The following is a 22,237-nucleotide window of genomic DNA, read 5'->3' on the forward strand; positions in this document are numbered from 1 at the left end:
TAAATATACAAAATATCAATGGGCCCAACACTGAACCCTGGGGAACTCCACTAATAACATTAGTCCACAACGAGCAGTGTCCATGTCCATTGATTACCACTCTCTGTCGTCTCCCACTCAACCATCCTTTTATCTATTGTAGCAACTTGCCCTTAATGCCATACTGCTCCAATTTGTACAGTAGTCTTCCATGTGCAACAGTATCAAAACCTTTCCTGAAATCCAAGTATATGATATCAAAATTAATTTTTGCATCCAGTTCCTTTGTGACCACATCATAGTATCCAATCAAATTGGTTGACAAGACTTCTCCTTGACAAACCCATGCTGTGTCTGAATTATTACTGCTATCCTGTCCAGATGATTCTGCAATGCTTCTTTAATTTTTTAATATATTCTTGGCCCAGAGAATATTCTGGAATAGATAACATTAACTTTAAACAGAGGTCTTCATTGATAACACAATCATGTAGGATATGCCTCCAGTTTTCTTTGCTACTGCAAAAACAGAAATCAGTATTATGGAGACAGAGTAAAAAATTTCTCATTAATGACCCATGCCAGTTGATCAAGAAGGATTTCTCCTAACTGAAGGAAAACTAAGCTCTTGATTTTTTGTTTAGAAGAAATGTAACATCAGGAAGAAACTACCACATAGCAGAGCCCAAAGGAGGTGTCCCATCTGGTCTGCCAGATATTTATTAGTTCATTGAGCATCTTCTTCACTCATCCTTGGAATAAGCCTGCAGATTAATTTTGTGGTCAAGTATACTTGTAGAAACCATCTTTTTAATGCAGAAACAAACTCTGATAGATAAGTACGAGATCAAGTGGGACACAGCCAGTAATAACTTGAGGGGCAACTTTGGAAACTGTTCTGCATACATGAGTAACAGATAACATGATACTGCCATGGGGGATGTCTTTGTGTGTGCGCGATGCAAGGAGTGTAAGGAAATCAGGCGACAACTCAGCGTTGTTATGGGCCTGTATGAGAGCTTTAAGGACAGGGTGGATGCCCTCGAAGGATTAAAAGTGAGGGGCCCATCAAGCTCTCAGATGCCCACACCAATGCCAGAGCTTGCACTTGGTCATCACGCAACACAGCAGCAGCCCCCAAGGCAGAATGCACTGGTCCCAAAGGAACTGGTAGTTGTTGGTGACACTATTGTCAGGGAAACGGGCAACATGCTTTGTAAAAAGGATAGGTGGAACAGGACCAGGGTATGTCTGCCAGGGGCAAAGGTTGATGACGTTGTAGAGCAGATATCATCTTTTAAGGGCACAAAAGGTGATATAGTTGTACACATTGGCACTAATGATATTAAGAGTAGGAGACCGGCGGAATTACTTAACAAGTACAGATCACTGTTGAAAAAAAGCCGTGAATGAGGGTTGAATTTGAAAGTGTCTGCAATTCTGCCCAGACACGATAGGAGGGAGTATATGATGAGAGCACTGTTGATCAATTCGGCCCTGGAAAGATTGTGCAAGGCTCAAGGGGTAGAGTTTTTTTCAGCCTGGTCAGTACTTGTTAACAGGAGAGACTACTTCTACAGGGATGGGATACACTTAAATAGAAAGAGTGCAAGAATATTTTCTGATGCTATCGAGGCAGTGTTAGGTGGGTCAGAAAACTGCTAGCTTGGGGGGGGATACAAGGACTAATAGATTAACAGTAGCCACTGGCAGAGGTGAAAGTGATTCTTGCACTGCTTCTATTGGAATGAGCCGCAGCCTGGAAAATAAGATGCAGGATATTTCAGAGGCTGCTGGGAATCATTGGGGTACAAGTAAACACATGGGTTGTGTTAGGGTAGCTAAGAAAAAAAACAGGTGATGTATACTTGCGTGTACACCAATGCTAGGAGTTTAGTAAATAAATTTGATGAATTTGAGGTATTGCTCAAAACATCAAAGGCAGATATTGTGGGGATTTCAGAGACGTGGTGTCACACAGATATAAGGAATGCAGAACTGGAATTTAGGGAGTACAATGTCTACAGAAGGGATAGACAGGATAGGAAGGGAGGAAGAGTTATGCTATTAGTTAAGAAATACATAAAATCCAAGGAAGTGAAGCCAGTCAACATTGCTCAACAGTGCAGTGTTGAGTCAGTTTGGTGTGACATAAGCATTGGGAGATCAAAATTGAGTAGTAGTGTGCTATAGGCCTAATGACTCTGATGAGTATAATAAGAAATTGTTCAGGGAAATAGAGTGGGTCAGTAAATCAGAGAGTCTTATAATGGGGGATTTAATTTCCCAGACGTTGACTGGAATTTGGGGGCTGGCACTCACACACTAGCAAGGCTTTTGTGGATTTATTGGATGATTGTTTTCTACATCAGCATGTTAGGGAGGCAACTAGAGGGAGTAATACTCTTGATTTGATTATCAGTAGTGATTCTTCATGCATTAAGAATCTGCAGGTAAATGAACCACTAGGAGGCAGTAATCACAGTGTGCTGAAGTGGGATTTACTCAAAGAGGTAATTACCATTAGGGGTAAAGGGAAGGGTTATTGCTTTCGTAAAGGCGACTACGATGGACTGAGATAGTATTTAAATTCTATACAGTGGGACCAACTGATGATGTTACCAACAGCAAATTCAAAATGGGAAGCATTCAAAGAACTTATCTTGGAAGCTACTAGGCTTTACAAACCAACTAAGAAATATTGTTCAAGGTTTAGGCCTAAGTGGATGTCAAATGAACTAATGAGACATATGGCAGAGAAGAAAAATGCATGAGATACATATAAATTAACACGTGACACAGAAGCCTATGATAGATATAAGTTGATCTGTAACCAAGTTACAAAGGAGGTTAGGCAGGTGAAGGCAGATTACGAGAAACCTTTGGAAAGGTATGCAAAGAAAAACAGCAAAGAGTTCTTTACTTATGTAAACTCTAGAAGGAATGGGATGAATCAGATTGGTCGACTTGATATCGATGGTTCAACTGTTGATGATCCTGCTCAGGTAGCTAACAAACTAAATGAATATTTTGCATCGACATTCACACATGAGGAGTTATTCAGCGAGGGGGATGCCAGAGGTGTATTCAACTCTGGCAGTAAGCTAGAGAATCTTGTAATAACTGAGAGTAAAGTGGAGGAGAAATTGTTGAAGATAAATACAAGAAAGGCACCTGGGGTGGATGGGATCTATCCAGTTATATTAAAGGAGGCAGCAAAGGAAGTAAGCAAACCCTTAGCCATAATTATGAGAGCTTCCTTGGACTCAAGGGAAGTACCCATGGACTGGAGATGTGCAAATGTGACCCCAATTCACAAAGGAGGATCAAAGGGCGACACAAGTAATTATAGACCTGTTAGTTTAACTTCTGTTCCCGGAAAATTAATGGAGGCACTGGTTAAAGAAGCACTGCGGGATCATCTAGACAAGACTTCAGTTATAGCACAGACACAGCATGGTTTTGTTAAGGGGAAGTCTTGCCTGACCAATTTGATTGGATACTATGATGCAGTCACAAAAGAACTGGATGCAGGGAATAACTTTGATATTATATACTTGGATCTTAGAAAGGCTTTTGATACTGTTGCACATGGAAGACTGCTGCACAAATTGGAGCAGTGTGGCATTGGAGGCAAATTGCTGCTATGGATAAAGGGGTGGTTGAATGGGAGAAGACAGAGTGGTAATCAATGGACACTGCTCATCGTGGACTAATGTTATTAGTGGAGTCCCTCAGGGTTCAGTGGGTATATTATTGTTTTCTGTATTTATAAATGATATTGATGATGGTATATCAAGCTTAATGTCCAAGTTTGCAGACGATACGAAGGTTGGCAGGGTTGTCAAGGACACTACTGACACTATGCTACTGCAATAGGATCTGGAAAGGTTGAGCAGATGGGCTGAGAGGTGGCATATGAAGTTTAACATTGACAAATGTAAAGTACTATATATGGGAAACAGCAACCCCAGAGCAACGTATCAACTCTGTGGTACTGCACTGACAGTAGTAGAGAATGAAAGGGACCTGGGGGTGGTTGTGCAGGCAGATATGAAGTTGTCTGAGCAGTGCAGACGGGCTGCAAGAGTAGCTCATGGTGTATTGTCGATGATATATAGGAATTTTTCTAGTAGGGATAAGGAGGTGATTATTCCCTTGTATAAGGCAATGGTTAGGCCACACCTAGAGTACTGTATACAGGTCTGGAGGCCTCATTTCGAGAAGGATGTAGAGCTGCTGGAACGAGTGCAGAGAAGGGCAACAAGATTGGTGAATGGAACAAAGGGTTGCTCTTACAAAGAAAGGCTTAAGTTTTGCAAATTACAGTGTCTGGAGACTAGGCACCAGCGAGGTGATCTGATAGAGGTGTATAAAGCCTTGAATGGTTTGAGCATGCTCAATGCTGATGGGATTCTTCCTCTTGCTCAGAATAATCACCCGAGAGGGCATAAATTCAAATTGAGGAAAGACAGATGTAGGATAGACGTGAGGAAATTTGCCTTTAGCCAGCGGGTGGTTGGTTGGTGGAACAGACTTCCATCCCTTGTCGTGGAAGTTGATAGCCTAAATAAGTTTAAGGCTCAGCTGGACAGGTATTTCGAACGAATAGAGGGGTGAAGTGGAAGTGGTTATTTTTTATTTATTTATTTATTTATTTTTTTTTTTTGGCTGATGCTGCATAAGTTTGCTTTCTTGCATCAAATGCCTCTACTAATGCTAACATAGGCTGCTGAATGGAATTCAATTTTGAATTACCTATTTGTATTACCTACCCTATGGAACCATGCCCAGCAGCATAAATTACCATATGGAAAAAGACAGCCTGGCAATATAAATGCAGAGTTTTCCTTGACAGACCCAATTCACACCTATAAATCTGAATGAGAGAGAATATGAAAACATTTCAGTTTTGGAACTTAGATAAATAAGATGAGGGAAGAAGCTGAGTTAGTGATCAGTAATGACACCTAACTATTTAATTTCAGTCACAATGAGTAAACTTTTTTTTTTTTTTTTTTTGTTTTGTGAAAATCCAAAACACGACAGGTATTAGAACCTATAGTACTTAATATCATGCCTTTACTGAAGATTGAGAAGATGAAAGAAGATACTTGTTAACATCAGACTTGAATTTAGATTGTAATTTTCAGGAAATACATATGAAGGAAAGTTGTTCTAGAAAATGGAAGTTGAATGAATAAATGAGAAAGAAGAAAAGTTGATTCGATGAGTTTAAAGTTGGACAGTAAAAGGATAACGACTGCTTTGAAAGAGCGAGCAGGAATTATAGAAGCCAATTCAGAAGAACAGTGTCTATGGAAGTATGTATAAGAAAGGCATGCAGCAGAAACAAAATTCCTATGAGACAGAGTTTAGAGACTTTGTTAGAGATGAGTCATTAATTAACCTAACTGCCCTGTTTTGAATGAAATCTAGAAGGTCGAGAGAAGTTTTGGGCACATTGCCCCATATGTGGGAACAATATTCCACGGTAGGGCAGATTTGCAATTTGTACAGAGTGAACAGCTATTTGGAAGAAAAGTAATGCCGAGAGTAAAAGATAAAATCCAGTTTTTTAGATGCAGAAGAAGCAATATCTGTAATATGGTATTTATGCAGAGAGAGAGAGAGAGAGAGAGAGAGAGAGAGATTAGTAGTCACAATAATCCCTAATAAAGACATATGTCCTTGTCTAAAAATTAGTGTCATCGAAGATAAGCACAGGAGCAGAAAAATCCTTTTTGCAGGATATGACAGGAGAGATGTATTAGAAGGATTGAAATCAACTAAGTTATCTTTGCCCCACTAGACAATTTCCTGGAGACCAGCATTTAAGGAATTGGTAGTGGATATTCAAGAAGTTGAAGCTGCTTGTGCAGGGCAAGGTTTCAAACTGAAAGGTGGAATGCACTGTGCTATCATCAGCAAAACTATGGATAAGATTTCCATTCAATGAAAGAAGGTCATTAATATACAGGAGGAAAAGATTGAGAGAAAGAACTGAACCGTGTGGAACACCAGTATTAGTGGAGAAGTTAGAAGATAAAGTTATCTACCATCACCTGCAGTGAGTGATCAGAGAGAAAACAGGATACCCAATTACAAAAAAAACAGTTGGCAAACCATAAGATGAAAGATATTTAAAAGACATTTATGCTAAACATGATCAAAAGCCTTTGAAATGTCGAGAGCAACTGCTTGAGTTTCAAACTTTTCCACTAAGTTTGTCCATAGATGAGTAGCACAAGCCAGAATATTACCAGTGGATTGACACTGATGAAAGGTTTCTAGATGGTTTGAGTTGGCAGTTAATTGATTTCTCCATTACTTGAGAAAGAGTAGAAGTAAGTGAAATGGGACGATAACTGGATGGGAAGAATCTGTCACACTTTTTAGGAAATGGCTGGATATGAGCAAATTTCCAAGCAGAGGGAGAAAAAACACCTTTGGAATAAGAAGGTGAAAAAATGGCAGCACAGGCTTTTATAACTTAAATTAAAAATACCACTTATGAGCTCTGTCATTTTGATGACCATATTTATACAGTCTTTTGGATGTTATGGAACTCTTTTTTTGCATTCTTGATGAAACATTGACCTTGTTTTGTTACATTTAGATTTTTAGAAATCTCTTTTAAAATGCCTTTAAAATTCTGAATTATTTTTCAGATACTAAAAGACATCAGTCAAGAATTTTTCTGATCTGAACTGCAAAAAAAGAATAAAAATTCTTACCTTTATAGGATTTCTGTACAGAGACATCTGACCACGAGATGGAAAAGACATAGCAATGATCCTTTCTGTAAAATATTTCAGAATGTTCATATTTTTAAACTAGTGTTTTAGCGACAAAAAGTATTTATAACTTTCTTTTCTAATATGTGAGCATATTCCACAAAATATTTTTAATTCAGTTAATAAGAAATTTAAAATATTAGTATTTATCAAATTATACAAGTAATAACATACTATCAATCAATTAACAATGGACTTGTCAATGTTTGTCCCACTTCCCCATACACCCTTCCTGTTCCCAAAGTGGAGAAGTTAGAAGAAATATTGGCAATGTCTGTAACTACATAAATAAACTGCAACACAGAGGTCTGCTCTCATTATCTGAAGATCTGTTGGGTTTGTAGCATTCCAATGAAGTAAATTATACATGAAATATTATTAGTTATGTGTCATTAGTTATATTATTAGTTAGTTATTATTAGTTAACTAATAAATATTATTAGTTATTTGAAACATCCAAATTTGGGCAGATTTGCTGCCCAAATTTGGATGTTTCAAAAGAACATGATACACTCAACTGAAAAGTATGTCATGAATTGGGAAAGTTCACCAACTGGCTTTTAGAACACTTTTGAAACTCTTACCAAAATTATATGCTTTAACCCTTTGCAGTTTGGAATTATTTTCACTGTCTTCCTCATGCAATCCAGATTAAAAAAAAGTGACTATTTAAAAATTATTTATTTTTGGGTTTGCATTTTGCCACTATATTATCTTGCATTTTGCATAAAACTTCCATGAGCTGGTACCACTGCACTCTCACTGACTGTTTGGCAACTAACTCGGTCAGGACATTTTCAGGACAAGTTGTTCAAACAGGCATACTGAAATTTATGAACATTTCAGCTCGTTGAACTTCAGTTTAATGCACTATAATGTTGGTAAATTTCACCATTATTACAGTGTGCAAAATGTGTACACAAAAAAGTACACACATTTTCGATGGCACAATAACATTTGTTTTGTAAAGGAGTTTGTGAATACTTTCCCTTCTGTATTCTACTTCTTCCTCTATGCATAAAATAATTATGCATTAGTAGAGGCATACGATGCAAGAATGCAAGCTTATGCAGCATCAACCAAAAAATTTTTTAAAAATTTAAAAAAAAACAAAAAAAACCCAGATTTCACCCCTCTGTTTGTTCCAAATACCTGTCCAGTTCAGCCTTAAATTTATTTAGGCTATCACAACAAAGGATGGAAGTCTGTTCCACCAACCAACTACCTGCTGGCTAAAGGCAAACTTCCGCACATTTATCCTACATCTGTCTTTCCTCAATTTGAATTTATGTCCTCTCAGGTGATTAGCAAGAGGAAGAATCCCATCAGCATTGAGCATACTCAAACCATTGAAGGCTTTATATGCTTCAATCAGATCACCTCGCAGGTGCCTAGTCTCCAAACACTGTAATCTGCAAAACTTTAGCCTTTCTTCATAAGAGCAACCCTTTGTTCCATTCACTAATCTTGTTGTCCTTCTCTGTACTCATTCCAACAGCTCTACATCCTTCTTGAAATGAGGCCTCCAGACCTGTATACAGTATTCAAGGTGTGGCCTGACCATTGCCTTTTACAAGAGGATAATCACCTCCTTATCCCTGCTAGAAAAATTCCTGTATATCATTGACAAGACACCATGAGCTACTCTTGCAGACCGTCTGTACTGCTCAGAAAACTTCATATCTGCCAGCAGAATTATCCCAAGGTCCTTTTCATTCTCTACCACTGTCAGTGTAGTACCACAGAGTTGATACATTACTCTGTGGTTACTACTGCCCATATGTAGTACTTTACATTTGTCAATGTTAAACTTCATTTGCCACCTCTCAACCCATCTACTGAACTTTTCTAGATCCTGTTGCAGCAGCATACTGTCATTAGCATCATTAACAACCCTGCCAACCTTTTTATCGTCTGCAAACTTGGACATTAAGCCTGATATACCATCATCAATGTCATTTATAAATACAGAAAACAACAATGGACCCAACACTGAACCCTGAGGAACTCCACTAATAACATTAGTCCACGAAGAGCAGTGTCCATTGATTTAACCACTCTCTGTCTATTCCCACTCAACCATCCTTTTATCCATAGCAGCAATTTGCCTCCAATGCCACACTGCACCAATTAGTGCAGCAGTCTTCCATGTGCAACAGTATCAAAGGCTTTTCTAAGATCCAAATATATGATATCAAAGTTATTCTTTGCATACAGTTTCTTTGTGACTACATCATAGTATCCAATTAAATTGGTCAGACAAGCCTTCCCCTTAAGAAACCCATGCTGTGTCCAAGCTATATCTGAAGTCTTGTCTAGATGATTCTGTAATGCTTCTTTAACCAGTGCCTCCATTAATTTCCCTGGAACAGAAGTTCCAGGTCTGTAATTACCTGTCTCCCTTTGATCTTCCTTCATCTTGTCCTGGTCCTTCATCTTGAAATCTGCCTTTCACTTATAAAGCCAGCCAAATATTTTCTCACCAGGTAGTTAAATGCCAACCTTGAATTTGCTATTGTGTCCCTCAACATCAACTCTACCAACAAATTTAAATCATGTCTATTACTGTCCACTAGCAATACAAAGCTATCCAGCATACTGTGTCCTTGACCACTAGCCAAAGTCTGGGACCTTCCTCAATGGTGAACTACACCTAAGACCAGCAGAATCACTCCATTCCTCCAGTCTAAACTTTCAAGAATAAACAATTTGATTCTTCATTCGTCAACAGAAAAAAAGTATTTTAGATTCATTGATATCAAACTTCTATCTTTACCAGACTTGTTATCTAAAAACGTTTTTTTTTTTTTTTTTTCAGTTTATATTATTTTATTTCTTTTATATTTTATTTCTTAAGTCTCAATTGCCAATTTTGTGTTATTATTAGGTTTTTATTCAACATAAACTCCTCTATCTTGCTTGCCGGAGTGCTACTTACCTACTCTTTTTTTTTCATTGACCATAATTTTAAATACATAAAAATTTAAAAATTTCAGACACGTTGCCTCTATCAATAAAATCTGGTTGAATGAAAAGTGTTAAACACAAACATTGTGCATAAATAAAATTCTGGCATTCAGTAAAAATGTGCTTAATAGTATCATTGTACTCATACAAAAGGTCATAAGCTAAACAAGAACACTTCCTCTATAATTCTCATGCTCATTAGACTGCCTCAGTTTTATCACATGCATAATCTGGTAACATTTTCTTGTAATGTGTCCATGTGAGGGAACTGGGCATTAGGAACAAATTTTTCATATTATTTGCAAGTAATCTGTATATAGGATTAGCAGGCAAGGAGATCAGCAGGTTTGGTTGCAAAATCAGCCATTCTACCGTAGGCAGCTGAAGAGAGCAGACATGTTTTAAGTTGGCTCCAGTGGATTAATTGAAGGAGAATTAAGATCAGATGTAAGGTAGACAAAATTTTTGTTTCAAATTTGTTTACATTTAATTTCTGTAATTTTTAAACCTTTTTTTCAATAATTTTGTTTGTCATTTTGTGAAATTAATTTCTATAATATTTTCTAAATTTAATTCTTAAATTTTCTAAAGTATTTCTGCTAAGTTAAATTCTTTCTTGTTACTTTACAGCAGCTTAATTTTAACTGATGGAAAATTAAATGAAAATTAAAATGACAGAAAATTCATGAGTTTTTCGTTTGTATGGCACATGATCTCAGGTCAGTACAGTAGACAAACCAAGCTAAAGTGATAATTATTTTCTTTATACCTGATGTAATAAGTGTCCTGATCTCAAATTAAAACTTGGTGCATTACTAGAAGAATCTAAGTCTCTGAAGAAATGGGTGCTTACCATAGCAACAAATTTAACTAGGAGCTTATCAGTGACTCATGTTTCTCATGACCTGCTAAGTGATACACTCCCAGTTTGGGTTCCAGAACAGTCAAGTGTGTACTACTCTGGGCAAAGGAGATTTAGTTTTATTGGGAGACTATTGTCATGGAAATGGCAACATTTTTTGTAATAGACAGGTGAACAAGATGTTTGTTAGTTTGTTATTTGGTTTTTAGGAGCATTAGCAACTAAGGCCATATTGCTCCGGGGATATGCGGTGGTCATTCTCTGACCTTTCCACATCCTCCGTATTTAGTGGGCACGGACTCGAACCCCGGTCTAATCAAGAAGCTTGTGCTATGCACTGCTGCTCCTGCAGACCTGGCTAGGTGAACAAGAATGAGGATATGTTTGCTGGGAGCAACAATTGATGATGTTACTAACAACAGAAGACAACACTAGGGAAGCAAGCCAAAATAACTTGAAGGGGTGTATCAAGTCAGTAAAATTATAGAAGAGTACTTAGTTTTAACTGCATCTACAGTAATGTCAGGAGAGTCATCAATAAAATGGGTGAATTTGAACTCCCAGTTAGGACAACTAACAATGACATAATATGACTAACAGGAATGTAGCCACCTGGAAATTGTAGATGACGAGTTCCAATATAGTATGAAAGAGAACAAGTGTAAAAAGAACTTTATACCTATCAGCATACATTTTTTTTGGTACGAGTTAGTTGGAAGGAAAAATATAATGAGAATGGGAATAATCTACAAATCAGATGACTGTGATGGGTATGATGAGTCTCTACATGCAGATGGAATTGGCAAACAAGTATGTGAATGGGTGACCTCTTCTGTACATAATTGATTGGAATAAGTAGGGGCTCACCATGAAGGACAAAATTTTTAAATAAACTAGATTATTATTCGTACCAGCATGCTATAGAAAATATTAGGGTTAAGAATATCTAAGCCTCATCATTACTCAAGAATCAGATGACATCATAAGGCTTACAGTAGAGGAACCACTGGCAGATAGTGATCATACAGTCAATAACTGGAAAATAAAGATGTTGCAGTAGTTAAAGGTAAAAGCACTGGTTTTAATTTCAGAAAAGGGAACTATGACAGTTTAAGGCAATACATGGCATCTATTAATTGGGTGGATTGCGGAGGGAGGAAGAATACATTAAAATTATGGAATACCTTTAAAGCAAAAATCACAGAAGTCATGAATGTATATATACTCATACCATTAAGAAATTATACACTTGGGGAATAGCAACCCCAAAATGACTCATACACTTGGTACAGGAAGAAAGGGATCTTGGAGCTATGGCTATGGCAGATATGAAGTTCTCTGAGTAGTGTAAACAGACAGCAAGAAAGCCCCATGGTATCTTATCAATGATTTATTGAGCAATATCCTGTAGAGATAGGGAGATCATAATCCCAGTGTATAAGGCAACTGTATGGCTGCATTTGGAATACTGGGTCCTAGTATGGAGAAAAGACACTGCAACACAGCTTCTTGAAAGGTTCCAAATATTGACACTTACATGGCAAGATAAAAGGGTGACCGTAACAGGAAGGTCTTCAATTATGTGGGCTACAGAGCTTGGCACCTTAGAGGAGATCTGATTAAGGCTTATAAGGCTCCGAGAGGGATTAGTAAAATGAACGAAGGTGGAAAGAAATTTTTAGTTATAATTCCAGAACTAGGGGGCATAAATTCAAATTATGGTTCAGACTAGATGGTGGTGGGGTCATGCTTCTTATCTTAAGTTAAAATTTGGTGCATTGCTAGAACAATTTGAGTTACTGAAAAAATGGGTGCTTGCCCTCAAGAATAATGTAACTGGGAGTTTGTCAGGGACTCAAGACTAGTTAACCTACCAATTGATGCACTCCAGATTCGGGACCCCAGAACAGAATAACCAAGTGCAAATTACCTGGTTCAAAAAGACTTAGTTCTATTAGGAGACTTTTTTATTTTCTTTTTTTTTTGTCCTCGCCTTTTTCCCATTTTATATATGAGGTCAGCATTTATAGTGTTTTGGCATGCAATTTTTTTTATGGCTGGATGCCCTTCCTGATGCCAACCCTCACCCTTTATCCGGGCTGGGGATGTGTGGTGGTCATTCCCTGACCTTCCGCATCCTCCGTATTTGGTGGTCACAGGCTCAACCTCCGGTCTAATCAAGAAGCGCGTGCTACGCACTGCTGCTCTTGCCCATCTGGCTATGGAGGTGCTTCTATTAGGAGACTCCATTGTCAGGGAAACAGAAAATATTTTTTGTAATAAGGATAGGTGGACTAGAACCACAAGGGTTTGTCTGCCGGGAGCAACTATTAAGGATGCCATCAACAGACTGTCAGATTTTAAAGGAATAAAAAAAATATTATTATTCACGTGGGAACTAATGACATTAAGCATACATGATCTGTGGATTGGTTAGACAAATTATAAAACCATGATGAAGAAAAGTCGTGAGTTAGGTCACAATGTCTACACATCTGCCCAGGCACAATAGGAGGGATTATATCCTGAAAGCCTTGTGGATTAACTCAAGACTTGAAGGACTCTGCAAAGCTTTTAGGGGGAAATTTTTTTATCAGCTTGGCTCACACTTGTAGGTAGAAAGAATCTGTTTTGTAGAGATGGGATACATTTAAACAAAGGTGGTGCAAGAGTTTTTGCCAGTATCAGTAGTAGTGGCATGTGATGCAAGAAAGCAAGTGTATGAGAGCTTATGGAGCATCAACCAAAAAAAAAAAAAAAAAAAATTTCACACAACCACTCCCTCTAAATGTTTGTCCAGTTCCTCCTTAAATTTATTTAACCTATCAATTTCCATAATGACAGATGGAAGTTTGTTCCAGCAATTAACCGCCCGCTGGCTAAAGGCAAATTTCCGCACATCTATTCTACATCTATCTTTCCTTAATTCGAATTTATGCCCCCTTAGGTTTGTAATCTGAACAAGTAGAAGAATCCTTCAGAATTCAGCATGCTCAACCCATTCAAGGACTTATACACCTCAATCAGATCACCGTGCAGGTGCCTAGTCTCCAGCCACTGCAATTTGCAGAACTTAAGCCTCTCTTGGTAAGAGGATCCCTTCATTTCCCTAACCAATCTTGTTGCCCTTCTCTGTACACGCTCAAGCAAATCTACATCCTTCCTAAAATGAGGTCTCCAGACCTGTACGCAGTACTCAAGGTGTGGCCTTACCATTGCCTTATACAGAGGGACAATTACCTCCTTTTCCCTGCTAGCAAAATTCCTATGTAACATTGACAAAACCCCATGACCTGCTCTGGCAGCCTGTCTGCATTGCTCAGAATTGATTGATTTGATTGATTTGGTAGTTGTTGGCGCATCGGCTTCTGTGGCCATATTGCACCTCCCAAGGTTTTTGCAGTACTTTGATCCAAGCCCGAGGCAGGAATCGAACCCGCGACCTTTGGGTCGCCGGGCAGGTACTTTACCCACTCGGCTAGCCCGGTCGGCGCATTGCTCAGAAAACTTCATCTCTGACTGCACAATTACTCCCACTTGGGGAGTATTATTGAGGATACCTTAAAAGTTCAGGGAAACTGCCAGTTTGGGAGGGGAGAGACAAGAGTAATACAGATACATGTTTATCTGATAATATTGGTCAAAGTAACACTTGCACATACCTCAAGAGTTCTTGTTTGTTACTGCAACACAACATATTAGCCAGATGTTCTGAGAGCAGAAACTTTTCAAATGAGCGAGTAGCTAATGTTAGGGAAGCGAGCTTAAATAACTTTAAGGGGTGTGTCAGGGTAGTCAACTATACAAGAACACTAAGTCTTAATTGTTTATACAGTAATGTCAGAAGTGTCGTCAATAAAACGATCGAATTTGAACTGCTGGTTAGGACAATCAACGCTGACATAATATGGCTAACGGAAACGTGGAGACAGGGGATGACGAGTTTCAGTACAGTATGTATAATGCATTTAGGAAGGATAGGATCATGCTTCTTATCAAAAGCAGCCTGAGCACGATGAAAGCTTTCTCGGATTCAGACGCTTCACATGCTAGTATAGAAGCTGTATGGTGTGAGATAGTTGTAAGCAAAGGTATAATGAGAGTGGGAGTAATTTACAGGCCAGATGATTGTGAAGATTATGATGAGAGCCTCTACATGCAAATGGAATGGGCAAGTAAACATCAATGTCTTATTATGGGTGATTTTAATTTGCCTCTAATTGGTTTGAGCAAATGGGAAGGAAACAACACGACGGACAAAATTTTTAAATGAACTATATGATTGTCACTTGTATCAACATGTCAGGGAAAGTAAAAGGGAAAAGAATATTCTAGACATCATCATCATCACCCAAGACCAAATGACATAATAGGGCTGACAGTACAGGAATTGGGAAATGATCACTGAGTTCTTAGGTGGATGACGAAGAGGGAGGTAGCAGTAGTTAAAGGCAAAGAAATGGGTTATAATTTCAGGAAAGGAAATTACAACAGATTGAGATGCTATATGGCCACTATTAAATGGGTAGATATCTCACAGAGAGCGAATACAATTTAATTATGGTATAACTTTAAAACATTAATCACAGAAGCCTTGAATGCTTATATACTATTAAAAAGATAATCCACGAGGACGATTAAGTTGGATGAATAAGGAAGTTTCCAGATTACTCGAGCAGTAAAAGACATGGAAAAGTTACAGAGCAATAAAAAATACTGAAGCCTAAAATAGCTTCAAATTGATCTGTAATAGTGCCACAGAAAAGGTTAGGCTGACAAGGCAGATTGAGAAATCGCTGGCAAAGTGAGCAAACAGTGGGGGATAAAGAATTCTTCACACATATAAATGCAAAGAAGAGAAAGACAAACCAGATTGGACACATGTAATGGAAGTGGGATAGTATTAGGTACCCCAGCTAAAGTTGCAGATGAACTCAACAGTTACTTTGCATCGCTATTTAGAAGAAAAACCCTTTGTGTCAATGGGAAATTATGAGAGTGAAGTTGAAAAAAATGTAATTAATGATGTTAAAATTTCATGTTTATTTAATGAAAAAATTTTTGAGCCTACAGGCCAGTAAGCTCCTGCAGTTGATGGCATATACCTATAATCTTAAGGAGGTGGCAAGTGAGTGCATTAAACAATTGAGGCTAATTATGAGAGCATCACTGGACTCAGGGGTGATTCTGTTGGATTGGAAAAATGCCAATGTATATCCAATACATAAGGGCAGTTCTAAGAGTGAAATGGGAAATTATTGGCTGGTCAGTCTAACTTCAGTAGTAGGAAAAGTCATGGAGACAATGATCAAGAGTGGAATTCAGGATCATTTAGATAGAAAAGGAATTCTGAAGGATACTCTCAGCATGGTTTTATAAAGGGAAAATCATGTTTAACTAATCTGGTTAGCTATTTTGACAGGGTCACTCAAGGCAGAGGGTTGTGATAAATAGTTATTCCTCAGATTGGGTTGATGTAAGGAGTGGGGTTCCCCAAGGATCAGTATTAGAACCACTGTTGTTTTTGATTTTCATAAATGACATTGATGAAGGGATAGAGGGCAAGATGTCAAAATTTGCAGGTGATGTAAACATTGGTAGAGTAGTTAATTATCACTGCCAAGCAGAGCTTCTTTAGAGTGACCTAGATAGACCTCAGGAATGGTCAGAAAAATGGCAGCTATGCTTTTATCCAGCAAAGTGTAAGGTATTACACCTGGGGAACACAGAAACCCCAAAATAACTTATACACTTGGAGTGGAACTAAAGCCAGTAGTGGAGAAAAGGGACTTGGGTGTTACGATATGGTCAGACACTAAGTTCTCTGAGCATTATAGACAGGTTATAAGGAAGGCTCATTGTGTCCTATCGATGATTTATCAAACAATTGCTAGTAGAGATAAGGACGTTATAATCCCATTATATAAGGCTATTGTTAGTCCACACATGGAATGCCGTGTTTAAGTATGGAGACCGCACCTAAAGCAAGACATTGTGCTTCTTGAAAGGGTACAAAGATAAGTAACTCGCCTGGTGAGATAGGCAAAAGGATGTCCATATGAGGAAAGACTTCGAATATGTGGGGCACAGAGCTTGGAAACTAGGCACCTTAGAGGAGACTTGATTGAGGTGTTTAAGGCTCTGAGAGGCATAAGTAAAATGAATAAGGATGAAATTTCACAGTTATAAATGATTCTGGAACTAGGGGCCATAATTTCAAGTTCATTTAGATGTTTAGACAGGATTACAGGAAGTTTTATTTCAGCCAGAGAGTTAAAAATTACTGGAATAAGTTACCTACATGGGTGGTAGAGGCTGACAGTTTGGGGAAATTCAAAGGACAGCTGGATAATTACCAATGGAAGGAGGGAAATGCATAGGTTGTCTATTTCCTTTTCTCTTATTAACTATTTTATTATTTTTTTAAATTTTATTATTATTATTATTTTATTTATTTGTTTCTTTCTTGGCTGGCGCAGCATAAGCCACAGGCTTCCTTGCACCATGTGGCCATTGCTAATACGAATAATAGATTGTGGGAAGTTTTCTTTTAGCTAGCAAACTCTTGATTATTGGAACAAATTGCATCTGTAGTTGAGGTGGACAGGTTTAAGAAATTCAAAGGTGAACTGAATAGTTGCCTATGTGAGGAAGAGCATAATTTGTATTCTACTTTTTACTTGTGCAGCAAAACCTGTGTGTGTGTGTGTGTGTGTGTGTGTGTGTGTGTGTGTGTGTGTGTGTGTGTGTGTGTGTGTGTGTGTGTGTGTGCGTGCGTGCGCTTGCACTATATGGTCAATATTAATACTAAATTTCACCTAATCCTAATATGGCTGGGAATCCAACAGAAGTTAATATCAAATTCAGATTCAAAAAATAACAAGGCATTTGTTATGTGGGAGTACAGGAATGATAACAATTATACCTCACTGTTGACAAACTCTGCAACAAAATCAAGCAACCGGTATATATACACAGTCAGTCCTCGTATAACACGTGTTTACACTACACGAATTCGATCATACACGATTTATAAATAGGGTAACGATATCTTATATAACACGAACCGAATTCGCTTATGCACGATTCGTCTTTGTGTTTACAAGAAATGGCAGTGGAACGCAGAATCACCCCAACTGAACGCAACACGATAGGAATAAAGAGAAGATTCTGAAAATGTATTTGTTTTTTATATCAGTGAAGGGGAAACACATTTCACCATAATAACGTAAAAACCAACACAATTCCAGCTATTGGTATAATGGCAAATGCAATTGGATAGAGTTTACTACCAGTTTATAACAGATTCCACTAGCAGAAAGGCAAATGGAAATTGTTTTTATTGTTTTATGGTAGTAACCCCTAGAAATGTGCTTTAGTAAAATGTGAGGTGCTAATACGGTGTTGTTTATTCAGTTGCTACACACGCGCAGCTTTGTTTATGTGTATCAAGCGTGCCTCCTCGTTTTGTAATTGTGTTTTATTCCCTAAAAATGAGTAAAATACTTAAAAGGTGTGAAAAGGAACCGTCCTGGTGAAGATACTGCAGATTCAGAGAGAAAAAGAAAAGCAATATCGATAAACAGAGGCGAACTGGGTCAAAAATTCTTACCCAGGAAAATTTATAGTGGCCTCATACTAGCGTTTATGGCCAAAATCACACCGGCCTCTGGCCCGCAGGGGTTTCCCCGGTAAGGCTTATGGCCAGTCCGCCTCTGTTGATAGAGAAAAAATATGAAATTGTGAAACGCTTTGAGCGAAATGAAAGACCATGTGATATTGCACGTGCTACAGACCTAAATGAGGCAGCGCCGGGAATTACAAAGAATGCAGAGAAAATAAAAACAACTTTCATAGCAGGAACAACTTAAAGTGTAATTAAAATCCATTAGATTAAGACACAACGAATTGGAAGAGATGGAATGCCTGTCATCTGTTTGGATAGAAAATCAAACAAAAAACAAGTTTGCTTACAATAGAAGTAAAAGCATTAGCAATATTTTATTACGTAATAGTCGTAATAAAATGCGTAAGTATTTTATTATGATTATTTATTGTGTTTGGTAATGTTTTGGTTACAAATGTGTGTTCGGCACCTAACCCCATTTTTCTTGGCACCTAACCCCATTTTTCGGCACCTAACCTCATTTTTCTCATAGGGCCTGTTGTTTATACTGCATGATTTTTCTAGGAACGCAACTATCGTGCTATACGAGGACTGACTGTATAACACATTTTATATGGTGACAGGTTTGCATATGATACAAGGATAGCTGTAGAGTGTGCAACTCTGCATTATACAAGGTGTGGCAAAATGGCAAAACCAAAATGGTTTTGATTTTATTAATAGTAATCACCACCTAATAAATTCACTTATTACACCATTTTAAAAGTTTCTGAAAAGAGTCAGTAAAGGCATCCAAAGAAACATTTGCTTCAGTGGTTATAGTTTTATTTGTGTCTTCAACATCCTGAAATCTCTCCCCTTTAAGGGCAGTTTTTGCCTTGGTGATGATTTTGAAGTCCACTGCATACTCTGACACCTCGTCTCTAGGTTGTACTGAAACACTCAACACTCATTTCCAGTGACAATACAGCCAAGGAAATTAGGATTGCCTTAACAAGTCTGGAAGTCTTTGTATGATGACACTCTTCATTGATTCTGCTCATCCAAAAGGCTGTATGGCACAAATTTTTGTGGCTAAATGCATAAGAGTATGAAGAGTTGGTTTATGCACCGGTGCACTACTGCAACAACAGGGTAATTAGTCACCACCAATGAGTAAGTCAATAAGCTTTGAAACAGTGCTGTCTGGGTGGTGGTATCTTCCGACAATAAGTAACATTAGTCTTCTCAATAGGTGAAGCATTACTTATTCAAGGTAGTGCAATGCCATGGCAACACTTCACTTAACAAGTACAGGTCACTGTTGAAAAAAAGCCGTGAATTAGGGTTGAATTTGAAAGTGTCTGCAATTCTGCCCAGACACGATAGGAGGGAGTATATGATGAGAGCCTTGTCGATCAATTCGGCCCTGGAAAGATTGTGCAAGGCTCAAGGGGTAGAATTTTTTTCAGCCTGGTCTGTACTTGTTAACAGAAGGGACTGCTTCTACAGGGATGGGATACACTTAAACAGAAAGGGTGCAAGAATATTTGCTGATGATTTTTTTTTTTTTTTTTTTTTTGATTTGGTAGTTGTTGGCCCATCGGCTTCTGTGGCCATATTGCACCTCCCAAGGTTTTTGCAGTACTTTGATCCAAGCCCGAGGTGGGAATCAAACCCGCGACCTTTGGGTTGCCGGGTAGGTGCTTTACCGACTCGGCTAGCCCGGTCGGCCTATTTGCTGATGCTATTGAGGCAGTGTTAGGTGGATCGGAAAACTGATAGTTTGGTTGGATACAAGGACTAATAGATTAATAGTAGCCGTAGGCAGAGGTGAAAGTGATTCTTGCACTGCTTCTATTGGAATGAGCAGAAGCCTGGAAAACAAGATGCAGGATATTTCAAAGACTGCTGGCAGTCATTGTGGTACAAGTAAACACATGGGTTGTGTTAGGGTAGCTAAGAAAAAAGAACAGGTGCATGTACACTTGCGTGTACATGCAAGTGTACATGCGCGTGTACACCAATGCTAGGAGTTTGGTAAAAAATTTTTTTGATGCTTTGAGTAATATCTCAAATTTGATGAATTTGAGGTATTACTCAAAGCATCAAAGGCAGATATTGTTAGGATATCAGAAACGTGGTGTCACACAGATATAAAGAATGCAGAACTGGAATTTGGGGAGTACGTCTACAGAAAGGACAGGCAGGATAGGAAGGAGGAGGGGTTATGCTATTAGTTAAGAAACACATAAAATCCAAGGAAGTGAAGCCAGTCAACATCGCTGGACAGTACAGTGTCGAGTCAGTTTGGTGTGACATAAGCATTGGGAGATCAAAATTGAGGGTAGGAGTGTGTGCTATAAGCCTAATGACTCTGATGAGTATAATAAGAAACTGTACAGGGAAATAGAGTGGGCCAGTAAATCACAGAGTCTTATAATGGGGGATTTTAATTTCCCAGATATTGACTGAAATTTGTGGGTTGGTCACTCTCACACTAGCAAGGCTTTAGTGGATTAATTGGATGATTGTTTTCTACATCAGCATGTTAGGGAGGCAACTAGAGGGAGTAATACTCTTGATTTGATTATCAGTAATGATTCTTCATGCATTAAGAATCTGCAGATAGAGGAACCACTAGGTGACAGTGATCACAGTGTGCTGAAGTGGGATTTACTCAAAGACGTAACTACCATCAGCGGTAAAGGGAAGGGTTATTGCTTTCGTAAAGGCGACTACGATGGTCAGACAGTATTTAAATTCTATACAGTGGGACCAACTGATGATGTTACCAACAGCAAATTCAAAATGGGAAGCATTCAAAGAACTTATCTTGGAAGCTACTAGGCTTTACATACCAACTAAGAAATATTGTTCAAGGTTTAGGCCTAAATGGATGTCAGATGAACTAATGAGACATATGACAGAGAAGAAAAATGCTTGGGATACATATAAATTAACACATGACACAGAAGTCTATGATAGATATAAGTTGATCTGTAACCAAGTTACAAAGGCGGTTAGGCAGGCAAAGGCAGATTACGAGAAATCTTTGGCAAAGGATGCAAAGAAAAACAGTAAAGAGTTCTTTTCTTATGTAAACTCTAGAAGGAAGGGGATGAATCAGATTGGTCCAGTTGATATCGATGGTTCAACTGTTGATGATCCTGCTCAGGTAGCTAACGAACTAAATGAATATTTTGCATCGACATTCACACCTGAGGAGTTATTCAGTGAGGGGAATGCCAGAGGTGTATTCAACTCTGGCAGTAAGCTAGGTAATCTTGTAATAACTGAGAGTAAAGTGGAAGAGAAATTGTTGAAGATAAACACAGGAAAGGCACCTGGGTGGATGGGATCTATCCAGTTATATTAAAGGAAGCAGCAAAGGAAGTAAGCAAACCCTTAGCTATAATTATTAGAGCTTCTTTGGACTCAGGAGGTACCCACAGACTGGAGATGTGCAAATGTGACCCCAATTCACAAAGGAGGATCAAAGGCTGACACAAGTAATTATAGACCTGTGAGTTTAACTTCTGTTCCAGGAAAATTAATGGAGGCACTGGTTAAAGAAGCACTGTAGGATCATCTAGACAAGACTTCAGTTATAGCTCGGACACAGCATGGTTTTGTTAAGGGGAAGTTTTGCCTGACCAACTTGATTGGATACTATGATGCAGTCACAAAAGAACTGGATGCAGGAAATAGCTTTGATATTATATACTTCGATCTTAGAAAGGCTTTTGATACTGTTGCACATGGAAGACTGCTGCACAAATTGGAGCAGTGCGGCATTGGAGGAAAATTGCTGCTATGGATAAAGGGGTGGTTGAGGGGAAGAAGACAGAGAGTGGTAATCAATGGACACTGCTCATCGTGGACTAATGTTATTAGTGGAGTCCCTCAGGGTTCAGTGTTGGGTCCATTATTGTTTCTGTATTTAAAAATAATATTGATGATGGTATATCAAGCTTAATGTCCAAGTTTGCAGACGATACAAAAATTGGCAGGGTTGTTAAGGAC

General features: G+C 38.4%; 1 protein-coding gene across 1 annotated transcript in view; it reads right to left on the reverse strand.

Annotated features, from left to right (window-relative positions):
* The window catches only part of LOC150082041 (phosphatidylinositol 3,4,5-trisphosphate 3-phosphatase TPTE2-like), a 199,605-nt gene that overhangs the window by 110,018 nt on the left and 67,350 nt on the right, over positions 1-22,237 (reverse strand). The window contains exon 7 of the mRNA XM_090380409.1: positions 6,717-6,781. Coding sequence (XP_090236535.1) covers positions 6,717-6,781 — 65 coding nt within the window. The remainder of the gene's footprint in view (positions 1-6,716; positions 6,782-22,237) is intronic.

Source organism: Mastigoproctus giganteus, chromosome 8 (genome assembly GCF_048544385.1).
Source record: "Mastigoproctus giganteus isolate SK-2022 chromosome 8, ASM4854438v1, whole genome shotgun sequence".
Classification (NCBI taxonomy): domain Eukaryota; kingdom Metazoa; phylum Arthropoda; class Arachnida; order Uropygi; family Thelyphonidae; genus Mastigoproctus; species Mastigoproctus giganteus.